The sequence below is a fragment of the Vigna radiata genome, unplaced genomic scaffold (genome assembly GCF_000741045.1).
Source record: "Vigna radiata var. radiata cultivar VC1973A unplaced genomic scaffold, Vradiata_ver6 scaffold_184, whole genome shotgun sequence".
NCBI lineage: Eukaryota > Viridiplantae > Streptophyta > Magnoliopsida > Fabales > Fabaceae > Vigna > Vigna radiata.
In genome coordinates this window covers 329,404-349,677 of record NW_014541999.1, presented here as the reverse complement: position 1 = coordinate 349,677, position 20,274 = coordinate 329,404, and the positions used below count along the sequence as shown (strand labels likewise).

Below are 20,274 nucleotides of genomic sequence, written 5' to 3'. Positions count from 1 at the left end.
TAAAACTAAATTGAGATAAAATAAAAATAAACAAATCAAATTAAGACAAAATAAAAATACAAAAACTAAATTGAGACAAATTTAGTGACATGTGACATTGTCACTGCACTGTCATTGCACGTGACACAATTTCAAACTAACATGTTACAAAATTTTATTTAAAAAAATTAAAAATTTAAAAAATATTTTAAAAAATTAGAAAAACCATAAAGTGACACATGACACCCTCTTTAACAGTAATAGATATTAATGGACTTGATTATGTCAATTTTTTGAAAATAAAACCCAATTAAAACTAAAAAAAAATTGACATGTGAGACGAGTAACAAAAGTAAAAGAATGATTTAAGATATAGTTTACAAGATAAATTTGTTATTTTATTTTATTCATATTATATATATACATATATATATATATATATATATATATATATATATATTAAAATGAAATAAATAAATCTAAATAGTAATTATATATATTTTTATTTTTATACACAAGATATTTATAAATGGAAAATTTTTCTAAAAATTAATTTAAATAAAAAAGATATTAAACAAATATGTTCAACATTCTTCTTTGCTTAATAGTTGTTTATTTGAATTTCAAATCATAAAAAAATTGTTTTTTCTTCTTTTCATGCTTGATTTTCTCCTTTTTCTTTTATTTGTAATTTTTTTTCTTTTTTTTTCATATCACATTTTCATTCAATTTAATATTTTTTTATTGTATTTCGTCTTCTATCAACATCATCTTCTTTGTTTATTGTATATTTCATGGTAATAACATTGGATTCAAATGTGGGTTTTCATCTATTTTCTCTGTTTGGATATAAATTTTTTTCAAGAGATATTTATCTTCTTTTAATTTTAATCTTTCTTTTATATTATCTTCTTCATTTGTATTCAATTCTTCCTTTATCAAATCCAAAATAAATATGTTGTTTCTCATATGAACTTTGAGTACTTTTATATTGTTTCTATCAGCCACATAAAATTTGTTTTCAAAAAACACTTTATAATCTTTCTCTAACTGAACAACACTTAACAAATTTTGAGTAATCATAAAAAATATCTTTCTAACAAGTTGTTATTTATTTTGAATTCTTATTTTAGAAATATATAATTTGTTGAACTCTTTAAAAATTTCTCTATCATAAGTCATGTGATTTGTATAAAAACTAGCACTTTTGAAATCTTTTTCAAAAATGGTATTGTTCTTGAAAACTTTCTTGTGTCGTAAGCAATTGTGTGTAATGTAACAATATGCGTTTAAAAAATAGTGACAGAATGTATGCGCAAATGTAAAGAGATAGGGAGAAGAAAATCAAACTCAGTTTTTATACTGGTTCGGTCTCAATGCCTACATCTAGTCACTCTCGCAATCAACCTTAGATTGGAGAGTAATTCACTATACTGATAAGAGTGTTACAGGTAAGGCTTTACAGAACAACTCTTAAATGTAAACACCTCACAAACTATTAATCAAATATAGAACAACAAAACCTGCCAACATAGAACTACCCCGTTCTTGTCGTAGTAACCCTTTGAGATATCCCCTCTCAAAGTCAAGAGTACACCACTCTTCTTCCTGACACTAAACGTATAGGGAACAACAAACCAAAAATTGCAAGTCTTCTTTCCTAATCAAACAAGATGCACCTTCAGTTGTGCAGACACGATCATTCAATTCAGTCCAGTCAAGTTTCTTCTCAAGAATGCTTCAAGATCTATCAAACTCTTCTCGTTCTTAATTCTTGGAGCTTTTGATCAATCCGTAAAACCTCTCAGCTGAAAATCAATTAGATATGAAAATGTAAGTTTCAATCATTCTACAGAATCAAACAATGCGTCAATATATAGTTTATACCAGTCTTGACACAAAGCAATCGATTACTACACTAATGTAATCGGTTACATTAAACACATGTAACAAAATTACAACAGTCAAAGCACATAATTGAATGTTCAATTAATGTAATCGATTCTCATTAAATACTTAGTGAAACACATATAAAAATATGATCCGTTATAGCAATTATTACAAGCATAAGTCAGTTTTCAAATCATAACAGATTTAATTGAATACACAAATCGTGTAATCGATTAAGCTTTAACACTTAGAAGATTTTTTGAAAACTTTTCTTTCTAAAAACACATCACAACACATTTGAAAAAGATATGTGCAAACACACGAGTTTTAATCGATTTACCAACTAATGTAATCGATTCAAAACTAGTTGTTTTGCCACAGTTCAAAACCCAAGCTGTTTGATGACCTTAATTGATTAACACAACATTGTAATCGATTAAGTCATACAAATATGCTTTTGTGCATGTGGTTTTCATATCACCAAAACATACATTGTGCATATACATATATAATCACTTCATAAACACAATAGTATGCAACAATCAACACAATATGTCCAACAAATGTGACAAATACAATATGTGCATATTTCACAGTAAGCATGTACATATTCAACATACAACACATTACACATTCATGTACTTTTATTTTCAATGTGTTGTCATCATCAAAAACCAACATATAAGATTGGTTTAGCTAACACAGTCCCCCTATTAACATATTTGTTGGTTGTAATACATGATGTTGTAAAAAATAGTTTCTCATCTTATTTATCCTCTATAATCTTGATACTTTATGAAGGATCTTGAAATTTATATATCTTTTCCACATGTTATGATGAACCATATTTGTAGCATTTTGCGTCTAGCTTCTATCAACACTTGAATTGATTATTTTCTTACAATATACACAAATTGAAAAAATTAAAGTATTATTGGTTTTGTTGCATTTGTTTTGTTATTAATATTAACTTCAAAAGTATATTTGTCATGATAAAGTCAAATACTTTTCATCATATTAATCTTTATTGTTATTATACTTATAAGACAAGTATCTCATTAATCTTTACTTTTGTTACATAGTTTAGAAACATAGAAAAAAAAAAGAAGAGCAAAACAGAGTACACCGAAGTATACTGATTCGTATAGTAACAAACTAAAATTACTCAATACTTAAAAAACGTACTCCATATATTTATATTTTTGGCGAAAAAAATACTTATCCGGTACTGATCAATTACAAGAAAAACTAAATAATGTTTACATTAATTAAGCCTATTTAATTCTATTATTCTATTTTAAAAATATTTTGATATTAAAATTTGATGAAAAGAATAAATAAAGCAATCAGAAATAATAATATTTTAAAAACAATACCATTAAATGATTAAAAAAAAGTATATTAAAATTCACAAAACTTTTATTGTGTAAGTAGTACAAGTAGATAAGAAGAAATAGGGGGGACTCCAAACATGAGCATTATGGGCAGTATATAAAAGGTATCCAGAATCAGAATTTAGAAATTGATTAAATTAAGAATGATTCCACAAAGGGTGATTTTAAAAATTAAAGTTTATTTATTTGTTTAACGATTCATTATTTATTAATCTTTATATTTAATGGGCTCCCACTTCTCAGAACCTCTTGCCACGCCACTTCGGAGCCTTTCCATTTGCTTTCCCAGAGAGAGAGAGAGAGAGAGAGATTTGAATCGAGTGGTATTCCAACGTTGAAAGCATTCACCAGAACACTCTCACACACAAACAAAGGTTTCTCCTAAAGTCTTCTCTCTTCTCTTCTCTCTGTCTTTATATTGGCCTTCTTCATGTGACAATTTGGGAGCTTCAAGGTTTCTGGGACAATTTTCTTCGCAACAATTAAGGTATGTATGTTTTTCATGTGTCGTCTAAGGAAGTAGTAGCTATATAGTATTATACAATGAATATACTTATGTTTCTCTAATCAGCTTCTTCACGAGTTCTTATTCATATTCATTTCAAGAACTCTTCCGTGTTTTGTTTGGATAGCTAAGTTGGCGGTTGAGATTTGCGTGGAGATACTTCGCGGCTCCACTGTAGTTGCAGTGCGTCGCCGTTTCTGTTAGACTGTTTCATAGTGTTATATATTATATTTTAAAGTGGAAAAACAAAACAAGCTACTCTACTGTCTTTCTGTTATGCTTCTGTTCGCCGTGTAAAATATGCCAAAATCAATTAGTGGATACAGGACATCGATTTGAGAGCTTGTGGTCTGTGTTCTGTGTCTTTTTTTTTTCTTTTTTTTTTTTACCAACAAAACTTAGAAACAACTCTATATCTTTTGATGCTATTCTTTAATTCTTTTAATTAAAATTAAATCTGAAATTTCATATGGGTAGTTTATACTATATTAAAAACAAACTTTTATCCTGATGTCATGGAATTAAAATTATTTTTTCTTATTTTAACTGAAGAATATAATCAACACTAAGTTTTGCCATTTTTACTTATGACACGTTTAATTTGTATGGTCAAACAAGTTTGATTTTTTATTCTATATTCTTTCGGTTGCCGTGTAACGGATTCTTTCTTGTTCTCTTTATCAAATATTAGTTTTGTTTGCAATATTCTGACAGTGCTCCACGAGTTTTTATAATGGAATACAGATTTTTTTGTTACATGAACTCGGAACCTATCTAAGTGGGATGTCAATAGTGAGAAACTTTTATTTTTAGTCTCTTTTATTCTTTATGACTTTAGAACGTGGAGACTAAAAAAAAATAGTACTTATAAAAAATAAAAGAGATTAAAATGGTTTGCACCGACACAAAAGTTATTTTGTATGTATAAAAGATAAAAGCTAAAGTGTTTATTTCTGTACACTAAACGAACAGTTAAACTTTATATTTTTATTTCATTAAACTCTTCCCTGTTTTTTAAAAATACATTTAAAGACAATTTTGAGGTTGTTTTCTGTTCTACGTTCGAAAAGTTAAGCGTCATGATCCATGTTTGAAATGCTCAACTTGTAACTTGAATGAGGGCTGTCTTAACTCGCGTCAGCCACAACTAATTCTTTCTCATGGAAGCCAACTTTCTCATCTCACCATCTGCAAGACTCTCTAACACAAGGATGAAAACAAATGCATCCATAAATTTTAGCTATTTATGTCTAAGTATATTTTTCTGCGAAAAAAGTAGATATATCTCAACCAGTTATATACTTAATTTATAATTAATTTGTTTTTCTAATTTTAGAATATGTCGTTGGTTAGAGTCATCGTCAAGTTGGATTGCGGGGACCCTTTCAGATTTTGAAATAATCTTAGATAATGGGGTGATGGCAATTGGCATGGTACGTTGTGGGATGAGTGAAATGACAATGAAAGCAAAATAGAAATTAGGATTCTGGTTGCAATTGGAATCAAGTCTTTATGGCACATTTGTATGGTTTTTGCTTTTTTGGCTCAAGAATCTATTTTTCTTACTCACCAAATCGTAAGCTACCTTTGAACACCACATCACAAAATGGGTTCTTCTGGAAGATAAATATTAATTTCGTTTGAAAATTCAAACTCTTCTCAAAGACACCTTTCAATGGGTCCTTTTTAAGAGTGGATTTGGTTGTTGTAAAGATTGAGCTAAATATATGACCTTTTTTGTTTTCTTTTTCTATAACCCCTTTTCGGTGTATATTGATTTGTTTGCCCCCAAACACATACTAGTTATATTTCTTTTTCTTGCATTTCATGAAAGTTGGTGGAACGGGATGATTCTGGAATGAGCCGAATCTGTATCAAATGGGAAAGAAAAATTTTGTTAAGAAAACTTGAAAAATGCAAAATACTATTTTGGGTGTGCTCAAAAGAAAAAAAAGTAAAACACTTTTGCTGATGCCGTGATTCTCCAGGCATTCTTGTTGTTGACTCTTTATTCTTATCTCCCTTTCCGAACTTTTGCTAATACAATGCACATGGAACACTCAGCATTTACCTTATTCCTGATATCATGTTCAAAGGTCAAGAGAAGGAGCATGCAGAATCTTAGATTCTGCTGTAGCTTGATGTGGTGAGTCAGTGAGTGACTGAAACGTTGTACTGATCGATTTATTGCCTTATACTGTTTGACACTCACAACATAAGAGAAGGAGAGTTTCGGTTTGATATGATAAGAATCAAGAATAACCAGCATAGAAATGTAGTCCATTATAGTAAAGTGTGACTGTGATATTAAACAGAGTCATCATGGAATAATTACTCGTGTGAAAACTATTAAATTGAAAAAATATGCTAGGAACTGACAAACTGTTGTTTCCTTCTCTTCTGTGCATCCCTAAAATGATAAATTTTGTCACTGATGTACTGTTTTTTATCTCCATGTTTTCCATGGTCATGCAGGAAAACGAAGCACGCCCTTTGACTGGAGAAGTTGATTAAATGGCTAAAGTTTGTTGGCCATATTTTGATCCCGAGTATGAGAACTTCAGCAATAGAATGAACCCACCAAGGTTTACTAAATTATTCTCTGGAATTACAAGTTCGCTTTTAAACGGTCAGCAAATTAAATAGCCTCTTTAAATGAAGATGGGATCACTGATCATAGTCATCATAAAATCAATTCTAGAGTTGATTTTAATGGATATTTAACCATTTATCAAAAGAAAAATTCCGTAAGTGTCACTTAACTGCATTTACTTACTAAACAAGAATGGAACAGAATATAAATTTAAAAAGGCTGCTTTAATTCTTCACTTGCTTTTGTTAAAAGAAAAAGAGATAATCAACTCAATCCCATATGGAGTAAAGGGCTCAATACCTTATAGAATTGGGGTTTAAGGTATGACTTTATAGAACCATTAAAAAAATGACTGGTTGACGATGAACTCTGTTTAAAACTTTGCAGGGTCTCTGTGGACAATACCAGTTGTCATGACTGTACACTGATCAAGGTACATAATTTAAAAAAACAAAATGTGACTATTTTTTCCTGACCACCTTGTGAGTTGTGATTTGGCCATTGAGTTTCTTAGGAGGCAAAGCTTCTGGTATTTAAAGTTTTCTTGAACTGTTGAACCTAGAGCTTTGATTTTTTTATTTATGTTCCAAGCACATAATATTTTCAAACCTTAAATAAAATGAGATTTCATTAGCCCTTAATCAAAATCGTAGTCAAACTTAATTTCAAGTGATCAACAGAAAATTCTCACTGGATGATACCACCGAACCTTTGCAGAAGTAGTGACACAAATTCAACAGATAAAATTCACTGTCAAAATTTGTGCTCTGTGTGCTGAAAAGTTTATTCCTTTTAAATGATACTCACTGCATTGTCATGAGATCACCATTTTTCATATTTCTAGAAAGAATCTTTTATATTTGGAGATTAGTGAATGCAATATGTTACTTTAGTGTTTTCCTCTACTAATCGACTTTTACCATCCTCTCCCTGTAAAAAAATAAATAAATAAATTACAGGTTGATAGTGTTAACAAACCAGGAATTCTGCTGGAAGTGGTGCAAATCTTGACGGACCTTGACTTCATAATTACAAAAGCTTACATATCTTCTGATGGTGGTTGGTTTATGGATGGTATGTTGTGACTAAATTGAACATTAAAAACCACTCAGACGTGTCCTGTTCATGCTTGTTGTTGTTGTTATCTTAACTCAAAGCGGGCAGCTATAAAAAACTTTGGCTGCTATATTAATGTAACCATGAGAACATCATCCCCCGTTGTTCTCTTTGCATGATTTCTTGGAAAGAAAACGTATACTTGTAGTTAATGTAAAATTGTCAATAAAAAGAGTTTTACAGAAACAACATAGTATTCCATGCTAACATGTGTCCAAGCTCTCTGTTCCTAAATCTGATGTTCAGCAGCTAAGTTGTTCACCTAATGAAATGCAGTATTTCATGTCACGGATCAGCAAGGAAGAAAGATAACGGACAGCAAAACCATCGACTTCATTGAAAAGGTAAATATCAACCTTTTTTCTTGAACTAACTAATCTGATATAATTTTTATATTTAATATACCTAATCACAACGTGAAAACCTTAAATTATTGGTGAAAATTGAAGTAGAACAACACTCTCGAAAGTATACAAATAAACTAAATAAGGGAGAAAGTTTTGAAGAGTAACTTTGTCTCGAAAAACAGCCATGATTGAGAAGGTTCATATCCTTAAAAAACCTTGACTGTAGTATAAATCAGATAAGTCATATAGATATTACTCATAAATGTTGAAGAAAGTAAGAAACCAGTTATCAGATTCCCGTACTGAAAACCACCAATCGGCTCACTCTATCATTTCCATAACTGCATACAGTATAACACCTATATAGTAATGCATATCAAATACTAAGAGCTACTTGATAACAGTTTTTCTTACAATAGGCTCTAGGACCAAAGAGCCAGAGCACAGAAGGGGTGAAATTTTGGCCAAGCAAAAGGGTCGGAGTGCATTCTGTCGGTGATCATACAGCCATTGAACTGATAGGCAGAGACCGCCCTGGTCTCTTGTCTGAGATTTCAGCTGTTCTTGCCAACCTCCATTTTAATGTTTTTGCTGCAGAAGTGTGGACTCATAACAGGCGAATTGCTTGCGTTCTTTATGTCAATGACGCTACAAACCGAGCTGTGGACGAGCCAAACAGATTATCTTTAATGGAGGAGCAGCTGAACAACATCTTACGTGGATGTGATGGTGAGAAAGTTGCTAGGACTAGTTTCTCCATGGGTTTCACCCACATGGATCGGCGGCTGCACCAAATGTTGTTTGCTGATCGGGATTATGAAAGTTATAGAGTAGCACGAGACGTTAATTGTCCTCTCTCTTTCAGGCCTAAAATCACAATAGAACGTTGTGAGGAGAAAGGGTACTCAGTTGTCACAGTCAAGTGCAAGGATCGGGCAAAACTCATGTTTGACATTGTTTGCACTCTTACTGATATGCAATATGTTGTTTTCCATGCCACAGTTTCATCAGATGGCCCTTATGCATCCCAGGTATACTACATTGGTATTCTGTTCTGCATGTTTATACACTAGAAGTGGTGAGACTCAAGTCAAAAGTGTAAACTAAAAGGGTTAGTCGATGTTGTACTTTTAGGAGTATTTTATTCGACATATGGATGGATGCACACTTGACACTGAAGGAGAGAAAGAAAGGGTCATCCAATGCATTGAAGCTGGTATTCGAAGAAGAGTAAGCGAGGTAACGTTAACATTTGAATTTATTTCTACATTTCTATATGCTTGTTGAACTATTGCAAAAACAAAAACAAAAAGATGGATGAACTTCTATTATCAAATCTCCTCTCCCAGTAAGTCTCCCATGCTCTAAGAAGGGATATTGGTTTTGTTTGGAAGTTTTCTTGTAATCTTCATTTTAACTATATACATTAGTCAGTAAAGAACATGAATTTTAGGAGAGGCTTTACTATTTCTACGTAGTATCTATGTGATTGTACAGTAGAAGGTTTTCTGAATTTAACAGAATTAATACATTTTGCATCTGCAGCTACCTACTGGTATTGCTGCACTGGTACGGCAAAATACACGAGCTAAGTTCCACTCAGATTGTATCTGACCATCATATGTCACCACTAGTGACAATGATGGGATCTTTTGCCTTCAATAGAGCTTAAGAGTCTATACATCTTAACACAGTTGACCAATTAGAAATTACGTAAAAAGTTAGCATTTTGGTGATAATGTTAAGTAGTTTTTAGGGAACAGGGAATATATCTGAAGTCTTAGTCTTGATTGTGAACAACAGGGTGTGAGCCTTGAGCTGTGTGCAAAGGATAGAGTTGGGTTGCTGTCTGAAGTAACAAGGATTCTACGAGAGAATGGGTTGACAGTGTGTAGGGCAGGTGTATCAACGAGGGGGGAGCAAGCATTGAATGTGTTCTACGTAAGGGATGCATCAGGGAACCCAGTGGACATGAAAACAATGGAAGCACTTGGCAAAGAAATAGGTAAGACAATGATGGTTGATGTGAAGAAAGTGCCAACCAATGCTAAACTACCAGAGACTCGACGATGGGCTAAAACCAGTTTCTTCTTTGGTAACTTGTTGGAAAGGTTCTTGACCTGATAAACAATCTTCATTTATTCTCAATGCTTTCTAAAAGACACATCACCACACCATGTACACAAGAATAAGGTTGTTTGTGTCTCAAACGTTGCCTGTGTTATTAATATCACAATTCAGAACAATGCATTATGTATGTTATTCCACCTTCCACACTTTCTCTATCTTTCATGTATTTTGTTTTACATTTTTAATTTATCTATACCATTGAGTTTTTAAGTCTACTTTCAAAACAAAAGTACTTTAGATGTTTTATCATCGTGTTCAAACTCTCAATTCTAAATTCTGCTTTGTGCCTTACACTACACGAAGAATATATATATATTATTCCTTTTTTGATTTATTCATAATATTTTATTTTACTAGTGATTATAAAAAATGCTGCTTTCTTACTTTTTAAGGTTTGCTAAGTCAATGGAAATGTTAATATATGAGCATTTAAAATAAAGAAAGGAAATTATTACATAAATATTAATTAATAAGAAAAGTTATGAAGAAGCCCATGCTGTCCAATGATTATTTTCCACCTCATTTTATTTTATACATATAGATATGATTGATGGAATGCACTGAGACGAAAATCTGTGCAAGATTCAGTAATGGTACACATTCCTCACTACAAAGGAATTCACGGTTTTCCTTTGCAAAGACATGTTTGGATAAATGAAGAAAAAGATAAGCTTTAAAATCCATGGATTAAAGGTACGCACTTAGGACAAATTGCCGAAAGCTGCAACAACTCAATAATACTAATAATAAATAAAAACAATAATACTCACATTCCCACTTGCCCATTCTCTATTTAAATATAAATAAAATTTTTATAAACCTATTTCTTAAAATAAATAATATTTTTATAATTTTATAATTTTAACTTTTAAATATATGTTTGTTAAAAAACTTCATAATATATATATATATATATATATACACTTAAAATAATAAAAAATTAAATTTAAAGTGACTAAAGTTATCATTGAAAGATGATGAAAAATATTTCAAAAAGAAAACTTAATAATAAATTTATAGAATTTTAATACCAATACATGAGAAGTTAAGCAAATTTATACTATATGAATTATACTACCTATCTTGTATCAATGAAGTCTAATAAATGAATCAGTAGACCAAAAAATTCAATCTCACTCTCCCATATTGTTTCTTACTGATTTGCATTTCGGCCTACATAATCCACATTGCATTATCATCTCTATTAAAAATAACTATAAAATTCCTTAGGATATCTTTGTACTCTTTGACTTTATTTAGGGTTTATTATTCTCATTCATACTTTCATGTCTTCTTTTATTACTTTTATTATATATCTTTTATTTAGTATTACTATTATCATATTAGAGTTATTACAAAACTATAGTGAGATGAAAATATTTATTATTATTTTATTATTATTATTAGGGTTAATATTTTGGTAATAAATTTTATTATTATTATTATTATTATTAGGGTTAAATATGTTTTTAGTCCCTATACTTCGGAGCGATTTTGGTTTTAGTCTTTCTTTCAAACTAAGGTACAATTCAGTCATTCAATTTTAGAAAACTCTGTTTTAGTCATTTTTACCAATTTTTTTTAACTTTATTTGCTGTTTTAGTCATTTTTACGTTTGAAACAATAAATAAAGTTAAAAAAATTTGATAAAAAGGATTAAAACCAGAGTTTTCTAAAATTGAAAGACTAAATTGTACCTTAATTTAAAAGAGAGATTAAAATCAAAATCACCTCAAAATACAGGGACTAAAAACATATTTAACCTTTATTATTATTATAATTATTATCATAATAGTAATATTGATTATTAAGACTGAATCGAATTTTAAGTTTTGGATAAATTTTACTGTTTCTAATTAAATTCCTATTAAATATTTTTGGTTTAATAAATAATTAACTTTTTATATTTTTTGATTGAAACTCTATTGTTTAATCTTTTATACAATTTGGTGATAAGACCTCGTCATCTTGTTAGTTGACTTAAAAATAAAAGACATGAGATTTTGTGATTAATATCAAATAATAGTACTACTAATATAATTATAAATAATTTTTATTATTTTTATTGAAAATGTATTTAATAATAAATAATTGTGGTTGTCACTTACATAAAATAATATAAAAATTTCATTATCTAACATGTTTTCAATTAAAGTAATATAAATTATTTATTATTTTACATTAACAATAATATCGTTTTATTTAAACACAAAATCATATATATGAACACAAGAATCACTCACTCATTTAAAAAAAAAAAACAAAGCACAAATACAGTTAAAAATATAAGAATTTTAAATTTGATTAAAAAATTTTAATAAAAATTTATTTAAAAGAACTCAAATTTATTTAAGACTTAAAATTTAATTAAACTTTAGTATTATTTTTGTCATTTTCATTATTATAGTTGTTATTATTACTTTTATCATAATTATTATTATATTTTTTTGTTATAAACAATTTCATCATTATTGTTATGTCACCCTGATTACCGAAGTTAATATCATATTATAACTATGGTTAATAATAAACATTGATATATTATAGCATGCCTATGGCTAATATATATTTTCATCTTATCATATTCAAAGAGAAAACGACTTTAGAAATTATATCACTAATATATATATATATATATATATATATATATATATATATAAATTAAAAAAAAATAATGTAATTTAATATTTATTTTGTGATACATGAATTTTTATCTTTTTTTAGTATATTTTGCTATATATTTATTTCTTAATCTAAATAATTAAACTAAAAAACAGTAGGAAAGTTTGATAGCATAGAGAAGATATGATTGAGACGAAAAGATATTTGTGATTGAATGATTGATGAATGGAAAGATGAGAAGGTATTGTTTATTGGTATGATTGAAAGGAGCCAGAAATACAGTTTCTTATTACTTAATTTTCACTAACTAAATCTTTTCTACAGGCTTCATATCTCATTTACTATTCTCATTCATGATGAATGCTGTAACATTTCTCATGCCAAAAATTCTAAAATACTCATTTCAACTACTTTCATAAACCTCATTCAAAATATAAGTGTAAAAGAGAATTTACAGTGTTAAAACTTTGTAAAGAAAAAATAAATGAAGGAATTAAATAGATTTTGGTGATGATATAAATAAATGTGTTTTATATATGAAGTAAATTAATTAATGGGATGGATGAATGGCCAGAATTTAAGGTAGACGTAGATGGTCTGGAAAACACATAAATTTGTAGAATGACAAGTTGATTGACCTCCACAATGCAAAAGGCACAAAGCTATTTAGGGATAAACATAAAACAAAAGTACATCAAATCACTCAATTCCATTCGTATAAAGCTTACCAAGACGCAATCCCAACTCACCCAAACCAAACTCTCCAACCCCTACGCCCACACGTTTCAATAACCTATCATATTCTTTTCTTAATTTCACATTCACATCATTTTCCACCTCTCTTATTATTAATTTAATATATTCTCTATATTTCATAAATATAACTACAAAATTAAATAATATTGTTACTATAGACTGAAAGACTCTGTGCTTGATTGAATGGATCGAAGGATTGAGGTAAAGAAAATAATTTTGCAATTACTCGATCACAACAACACTTAAACAAAGTTGAAGTGTAATCAATAACTATTATTAATGAATGATGAAGGTTGGTATTAATAATCATTAAAAAATAAATTAATTGATCAAATTCTTTTAGATTCTATAAATAAAAGTTTAATTTCGAAATAAACTTATTTCTTATAATTCAATTAAGATCTTTAAAGAAAAATGTTGATTGGAATCTCAGATTTTCGCAAGTCACTTTTTAAACTGATCAGTTACCAGAACAGAAAAAAAAAAAACAAATAACTAAACAAAAGTATTACATTCCAACAAAAACAAATATTTCTCCCTAAAGTTCAAACACTAATTTCATGCCATTGACCTTCAAATCTAACAAGAATATAGTGTGAGACATACATTAAAATGTGAAAGTAGTTAGGTTATCTTAAAATTCATTACATTTATCACGTACAACAAAATATGAGCATACACAACCCTTTAGTACACTTTAGTACAGAACATTGAAACAATATTAAATACTAATTTAAGAAAGCATCAAGTTGAAGACATAACAAGAAGTCTAAATTTGTTAAGGTGTAATTGCAATTTGTAGCCGTCCGATGTGACCTGTGTCCTACATGTAAAACTTGCTTCCATTCTGATAAGGATTTTGATTGATGGACTCATACATATTCATAAAATAACACTGCCCAAGTTGTAGAAAATTTGCAATCGTGAGGTGCAGTTTCAGAATCTAACAAAAGGAAAAAGACACATAAATAAAATAAAATCAAATAAAGTAGGATAAAAATACTTACACAATATTTTTTCACAATATCTAAACATCATCATACGTGTTATTGTGTCATTTGGACCAATCGCACAATAATATATAATTAATATGTAAATATTGTAAACAAATATTATATATGTATCATTACGCAATAATGTAATTGCGTTACAGCAAGAAAAAAACCGCTTCTTTTTCCTTCCTCATGTTTCCACATTTTTCTGCTTTTCGGGGCGGTTTCGGTTTTTCACAAACACACTTTCACACGCGCCACTACTTTTCCGTTTCTCAACGTTTATTCATTATACTAAACGCACTTCTTTTGCTACATTTTCTATTTCTTCAAATTTAAAACATTAAATAATATAAAGAATATAAAGAGTGAAACCTACGTACCTTGTTTCTAGAGAATGTACGTTACGAAATTATGACAATTAATCTTTCTTAAGATATACTCTACTGCCTGAAATATAATACAATACGTTATGTCTTCTAATTTTATTTATATTTTAATAAATTTGATTTTTTAATATTATTTTATTTTTATATATTTATTCACATAAAAATATATGTTATTCTTTTTATATCTATAATTTGAATGGAGAAAAACGTTAACAAAATAATATAAATTGTATATGCTTAGAAGGAAAAAGAAATCGTACTGTAAAATAGTATTATTTACTATTATCATAAGTAGAAAAATAGTTTATCTATACTATTTTTTATTTTGTTGTATGTGTATCAAAGTAGTCGTTTTGAATTTCAAAATATAACTAAAAATAAAATATGCATATAATATATTAAACAAAAATGAAAATATCCCTAAATTTTTCAATCATATAATAACACATAAATAATATTAAAGTGTTGTAAAAAAAATTATTAAAGTATTATTATCTATAATAAAAGACATATGCCGACTAAATTTTCCACCATTGCTTGATTCGACTCTTATTTTTAATTTAAAATTAGTTTATAAATTTTTCCCCTTGCATTAATTTTCTAAAAAAAACTCAATTTATTCATAGAATAACTTTATTTAACAAATAATTTTTTATTTTATTTTTCTAAGAATGCTCATGAAAAAATTATTCAAACAAACTCGGTTTAACAAATCATATGATTATGTTTAGATTTGTCTTGCATTTATATAACAAAATGGAACTCGAGAGTTATAAAAAATCTAAGATAAATCTAAGTAATGTCATTTCTGATTTAATTATTTTCCATATAAGAAAGAGCTTATAAGAAAAATTCCTTTCCTTTTCTTTATTTCTTTACTAGTTTCGGTGACTCTGGTGCTGACCTCCATTCTCATCAAAGCAGAGTACTTTACTTGGGACCCACTTAACCTGTCGCTGCCGCATTGATCATGCGTACACGTGGCAGCTATGCGTTGCTTGCCTCTTCCATTCGTTTTTCCTTTCTTCTCTTTATAGAGCTTCTCCTCCCATTCGCTGTTTCAGAGAAGCACACCAAAGCTTCTCTGCTCGTAGGAACCAAAAGAAAGGGGCGACAAAAGGGGCATAGGTATTTGCTTTGCTCCTCTGATCGCATTCATAGTCATGTGTAACTATTTGTTTTCCGTTTTCATCTCTTTGATTAGAAGAAAACTTTTTTATATTAATTTTTCCCAGTTTCATTTCTGATGGTTTCTTTCTCCCTTCCCCTTTGTGATTTTATTTCTATGTCCCAATTCTAAGTGTGCTAAATTTGAATTTAAAAAGGACCTTTTTCAGTCATCATTCTTCTGAATTGATCTTTCTGATGAGTCTCAAGAGTCAAGTTTGAAACTTTCAGCCAAGTCTTAATCATGTAATTGAGAAATAAGTGGCGGGTATTTATGTAATGTGCTGAATCCCTCAAATAGGATTATGCTCTTTATTTATTTTAGTTTTTTACAATTGTTTTTGTCTTTCTGTTGTTTTCCTTGCAAATTGCCTTGGGGGGCCTTTTGTGCCCATGGATTTTTCTTAGTTTGTGGTGATTATCATTTTTCTAAAGGCTGTGTTTTCGATACTTTAAATCTAGGGATTCTTTATGCCTTATCCTTTGTTTTCCTCCCCCTTTTGTTACAGCTGGGAAAGTTGAAGCTTTTTGTTGTGCTGCAACTGAAATGGTTGGCAAGGATAATCTTAGGGCTGAGGACTTGAACTTGTGTTTTGAGAGACTTATGATGGTGGCTGGGAGTGGGAACAGTGAGAAAGGGGTGAACTTGAAGGTTGGGGTGATTACCGAGTGGAAGGATATTCCTGTGGAACTTTTGATGCAAATTTTGTCCCTTGTAGATGATCAGACAGTGATCACCGCTTCTGGAGTTTGTCGTGGCTGGAGAGATGCTATCTACTTTGGCCTTGCTCGTTTATCACTATCATGGTATATTTTTCTCTCTCTTGATGCCATGTATCATTACCTGCTGGCCTTCTGTTTCTCTCCAATTGGGGATTTTGTCATGGTGAAGTGTTTTTTATTCCTTTTGCTTGCTGATCATAGTTAATTTTGTTATGATGTGATTGTGAAACTGGTACTATCTTTTTTTTTTCTCTTGCTTTTGTCATGATATTTTGTTCCTTTTTGCTTGCCATGGGACTGAGCTGTTTGAATTGTTGTTTCCTTGCTCTGGGGATTGTAGAATCCGTAAGTTTGATGGAGTGTTTTCAATACTTAAGATTGAGCTGAGATATTCTGATGAGAATGTGACGTGACATGTATGCGGTTAAGTAAATTGATAATCGATTTAAGAGGTGTCGTGCTGCAAATCTTAATTTTTTCTTTGCCAAGGTGTTCTTGTGTCAGAAATTTTAGGCTCTTTAAAAATCTCTCTTTCTTCCCTGGATAAATTAGAAGATACAGTAAGTTGTTGTGTGTCTTCTTTTTCTGGTAACGTAGTAAGCTCCCGCCTATCTTTTGGTTTAGCCTAATATGTTATATTTATATTTATCTATCGATTGTTTAACTTGAAAATCTTTGGGTTTTATAATGTTCCTTTTGTAACTCATGGTTCAGCAGTTTTACTTTTAAGTCAATTTGGTATTACAACTAATTTTTAGTTGACTAAAATCTATTTCTTAAAATGTTATAAAAATATGTAAGTGCTATTTTCTATAATGGATAGCAATGGTATGGCCAATACTTGCAAGTATAATTCCTGATGCTCTACACCAAGTTATCATTGTATGTTTTTCCGCTTTTGTGCTCAGCTCATTAATTTTCTTAAATGATTTCTTCAAATGGATTTCTATTGAACACATCACAGTTAATGTATTTGATTCAGTGGTACGGAGTGTTTGTAGTTATGGTTCGTGACGGGAAAGAAACTGTGAGTTGAAGTGCTTGTAGTTATTGTGGAGTTCATGAAATGTAGTAATAACATGTAATTCTTCTCTCTTCAGGTGTAGCAAGAACATGAATAACTTGGTCCTATCACTTGTTCCTAAATTCACAAAATTGCAAACTCTAATCCTTCGTCAAGACAAACCTCAACTAGAGGATAAAGCTGTTGAGACTATTGCAGAGTGCTGTCATGAATTGCAGATTCTGGACCTCAGCAAAAGCTTCAAGCTAACTGATCGTTCACTTTATGCTATTGCATTAGGTTGTCGCGATCTCACAAAACTCAACATCAGTGGGTGTTCAGCATTTAGTGACAGTGCTCTGGCTTACCTTGCCAGTTTCTGCAGAAAACTAAAAGTTCTAAATCTTTGTGGATGTGTCAGAGCTGCATCTGATACTGCATTGCAGGTATGAATAATTGTGGTAGACTAGTTGGTTTCATAATCGTGTAAGAATTAAGATGGCTTTGAATTATAACCCATCGATTAAATGATATACAGGCTATTGGGCAGTACTGCAATCAGTTACAATCTTTGAACCTTGGATGGTGTGATAATGTTGGTGATGTTGGAGTGACTACTTTAGCATATGGGTGCCCTGATCTTAGGATAGTTGACTTGTGTGGTTGTGTCCGTATAACAGGTATATTATTCAAGGTTTTAATGATTGAAATCCAGAATTCTGTGGCCAAATACTGAACATATATTTCTTTACATTTTAAAATATCTGATTTTCATGATATTACCAAAAAAGACATGGTTAAGTAGATTGGTTAGAATATACTTACAAAGTGAGATGACAGACATGAGAAAAAGAAAAATAAATTGTAAATGAGATACGCCTTTTTTGAAAGAGAAATGGAAAATGTATGTATTGTAAAGTAGATGAAAGATTGAGTGATGATGATGAGTAGAATTCTAACACTCACGAGGTTGACTGCAGATGATAGTGTGATTGCTTTGGCTAACAGATGCCCACATCTGAGGTCTCTTGGACTGTACTACTGCAAGAACATCACAGACAGAGCAATGTATTCTTTGGCACACAGCAAGGTGAATAACAGGATATCTGTGAAAGGAGGAAATGATGAGGATGGGTTAAGGACATTGAACATCAGCCAATGCACTGCACTCACCCCATCTGCGGTTCAAGCGGTTTGTGACTCATTCCCATCACTCCATACATGCTCAGGGAGGCACTCACTCATAATGAGTGGCTGCCTCAACTTGACCTCTGTGCATTGTGCCTGTGCTGTCCATGCACACCGTGCATTCACCCATTTCCCTCATCCAGCTCATTAAGCTCCTGCTTTCATGTTCAACCTTCACTTCGAGGAAGTGCCTTTCAAGGGCTCTGAGAAGTCACTTCTTGTATATATGCCTGCAGAAAACAGACTTCAACTTAGCCTTCAACTTGTGTTTTAAAAACTTTGCTTTGTTTTAATCCCTGAATTCTCTCTTCCAGACATTTTGGACGCCATACCTGCCTTCTTATAGTAAGCTATTTAAGTTTATGGAAAGACATGGACTTTTTTAATGTGTATCTATGCTTTTATGGCAACTGTATAGCACATCTTATTTCATGCTCTTTCCTCGAAACCTAACTTAAGAATATATATATTCTTTTTTTCATTAAGTATTTTTGGAGAAATTAAGAAAAAAAAATCGAATTTTGAATTTCAATTGTTAAAATTAATCTTACATTTCACTTTTTTGGAAAATATTAAGAGTTTCAAACAGGATATGGTACTGACTTAAATATTACTTTCCTAATTTTTTTAATTAATTTTTACGCCAATGGAAAAAGATATAGTTGCTTGTTTTATGAGCTGTTGTTATGTGTAGAACCTTGATTTCTTTTATTTTATTTTTTGACAAAATGATACAGGTGAACTGTTATACTGTACATGTTTGCCCTATTATACATTTATACATTATGTTTGACAGTACTTTTATGTTTAACAGTACTCGCAGGTTATGGAAAATGCTTATAAAATAAACAGACAGGTAGAATACGAGAGGGCTTTAGATGATTATCATTTTTTATATTTATTTTGTTTTGAAATAATCTATAATTAGAGAAAATAAAAGTTCAATTGTAGTTTCTGTTTGCATAAATTGTTTGCTTCTAACTAATTTACATATTTTTTTTCTTCTAACTAAACTCCTTTCACATCTTTTTTTAATAATTGTAAATATACTTCATTATAATTAATAAATGTAAAATAAAAAATAAATATTTAAGTCTTTTTATATGGTTTGCTACTTCATATCATTTAGACTCTCATAATATCTTTCTTAAAAAGTAAACAATAATATCATTATCTCTGTAAAAGTTTAAGCATTATAGAATCTCGGTGACACAAAAAAAATAAATTTACTTTAGGAGATACTTAAAATCAATTAAACAGTAATTAAACTTAATAATATTTATTGTCTCCATATTTATATCTATATATTATATCAATGATATGATTTAATATTTTCTTTCTATTCATTTTAGTTCAATGTAGTCCTTTTATTTTTTAGAAAGAATTATTGTGATCATTTTCAGTTTCCATTTTATCTCTGACATCTGACAATAAATACATAAAATGAGTGGATGACTGTATAACATATTTCAGCTTATCA

The 20,274-nt window shown here is 30.0% G+C and overlaps 2 protein-coding genes across 4 annotated transcripts; both read left to right on the top strand.

Annotated features, from left to right (window-relative positions):
* The first annotated feature begins 3,340 nt into the window (after positions 1-3,340).
* On the top strand, positions 3,341-10,100 carry LOC106778816 (ACT domain-containing protein ACR3). 3 transcript variants are annotated; one of them, XM_022776332.1, is made up of 9 exons: positions 3,341-3,750; positions 6,244-6,353; positions 6,749-6,794; positions 7,321-7,435; positions 7,754-7,821; positions 8,244-8,855; positions 8,959-9,063; positions 9,370-9,393; positions 9,628-10,100. In XM_022776332.1, exons 2-9 carry the CDS (start codon positions 6,283-6,285, stop codon positions 9,946-9,948), a joined length of 1,362 nt encoding a protein of 453 aa, XP_022632053.1. In that variant the 5' UTR covers positions 3,341-3,750; positions 6,244-6,282; the 3' UTR covers positions 9,949-10,100. The 3 variants fall into 3 exon arrangements, with proteins under 3 accessions (XP_022632053.1, XP_014522297.1, XP_022632054.1); XM_014666811.2 differs by lacking the exon at positions 9,370-9,393 and having other exon boundaries at positions 3,350-3,750; XM_022776333.1 differs by lacking the exon at positions 3,341-3,750 and having other exon boundaries at positions 6,256-6,397.
* Positions 10,101-15,719: 5,619 nt separating this feature from the next.
* Positions 15,720-19,242, top strand: LOC106778853 (F-box protein SKP2A-like). Its single transcript, XM_014666849.2, has 5 exons — positions 15,720-15,841; positions 16,390-16,687; positions 17,704-18,052; positions 18,145-18,286; positions 18,587-19,242. The coding sequence occupies exons 2-5, from the start codon at positions 16,428-16,430 to the stop codon at positions 18,943-18,945; spliced, it is 1,110 nt and encodes a 369-aa protein (XP_014522335.1). The 5' UTR covers positions 15,720-15,841; positions 16,390-16,427; the 3' UTR covers positions 18,946-19,242.
* Positions 19,243-20,274: the final 1,032 nt, after the last annotated feature.

What these genes read in the sequence shown, in the direction of transcription:
- LOC106778816 (XM_022776332.1), top strand. Translation starts at nt 6,283, where the DNA reads ATGGCTAAAGTTTGTTGGCCATATTTTGATCCCGAGTATGAGAACTTC. An exon ending in ATGACTGTACACTGATCAAG is followed by an intron (nt 6,795 to 7,320) that starts GTACATAATTTA and finishes AATAAATTACAG; the next exon opens with GTTGATAGTGTTAACAAACC. An exon ending in ATGGCCCTTATGCATCCCAG is followed by an intron (nt 8,856 to 8,958) that starts GTATACTACATT and finishes TTGTACTTTTAG; the next exon opens with GAGTATTTTATTCGACATAT.
- LOC106778853 (XM_014666849.2), top strand. Translation starts at nt 16,428, where the DNA reads ATGGTTGGCAAGGATAATCTTAGGGCTGAGGACTTGAACTTGTGTTTT. An exon ending in CATCTGATACTGCATTGCAG is followed by an intron (nt 18,053 to 18,144) that starts GTATGAATAATT and finishes AATGATATACAG; the next exon opens with GCTATTGGGCAGTACTGCAA. An exon ending in TGGTTGTGTCCGTATAACAG is followed by an intron (nt 18,287 to 18,586) that starts GTATATTATTCA and finishes GGTTGACTGCAG; the next exon opens with ATGATAGTGTGATTGCTTTG.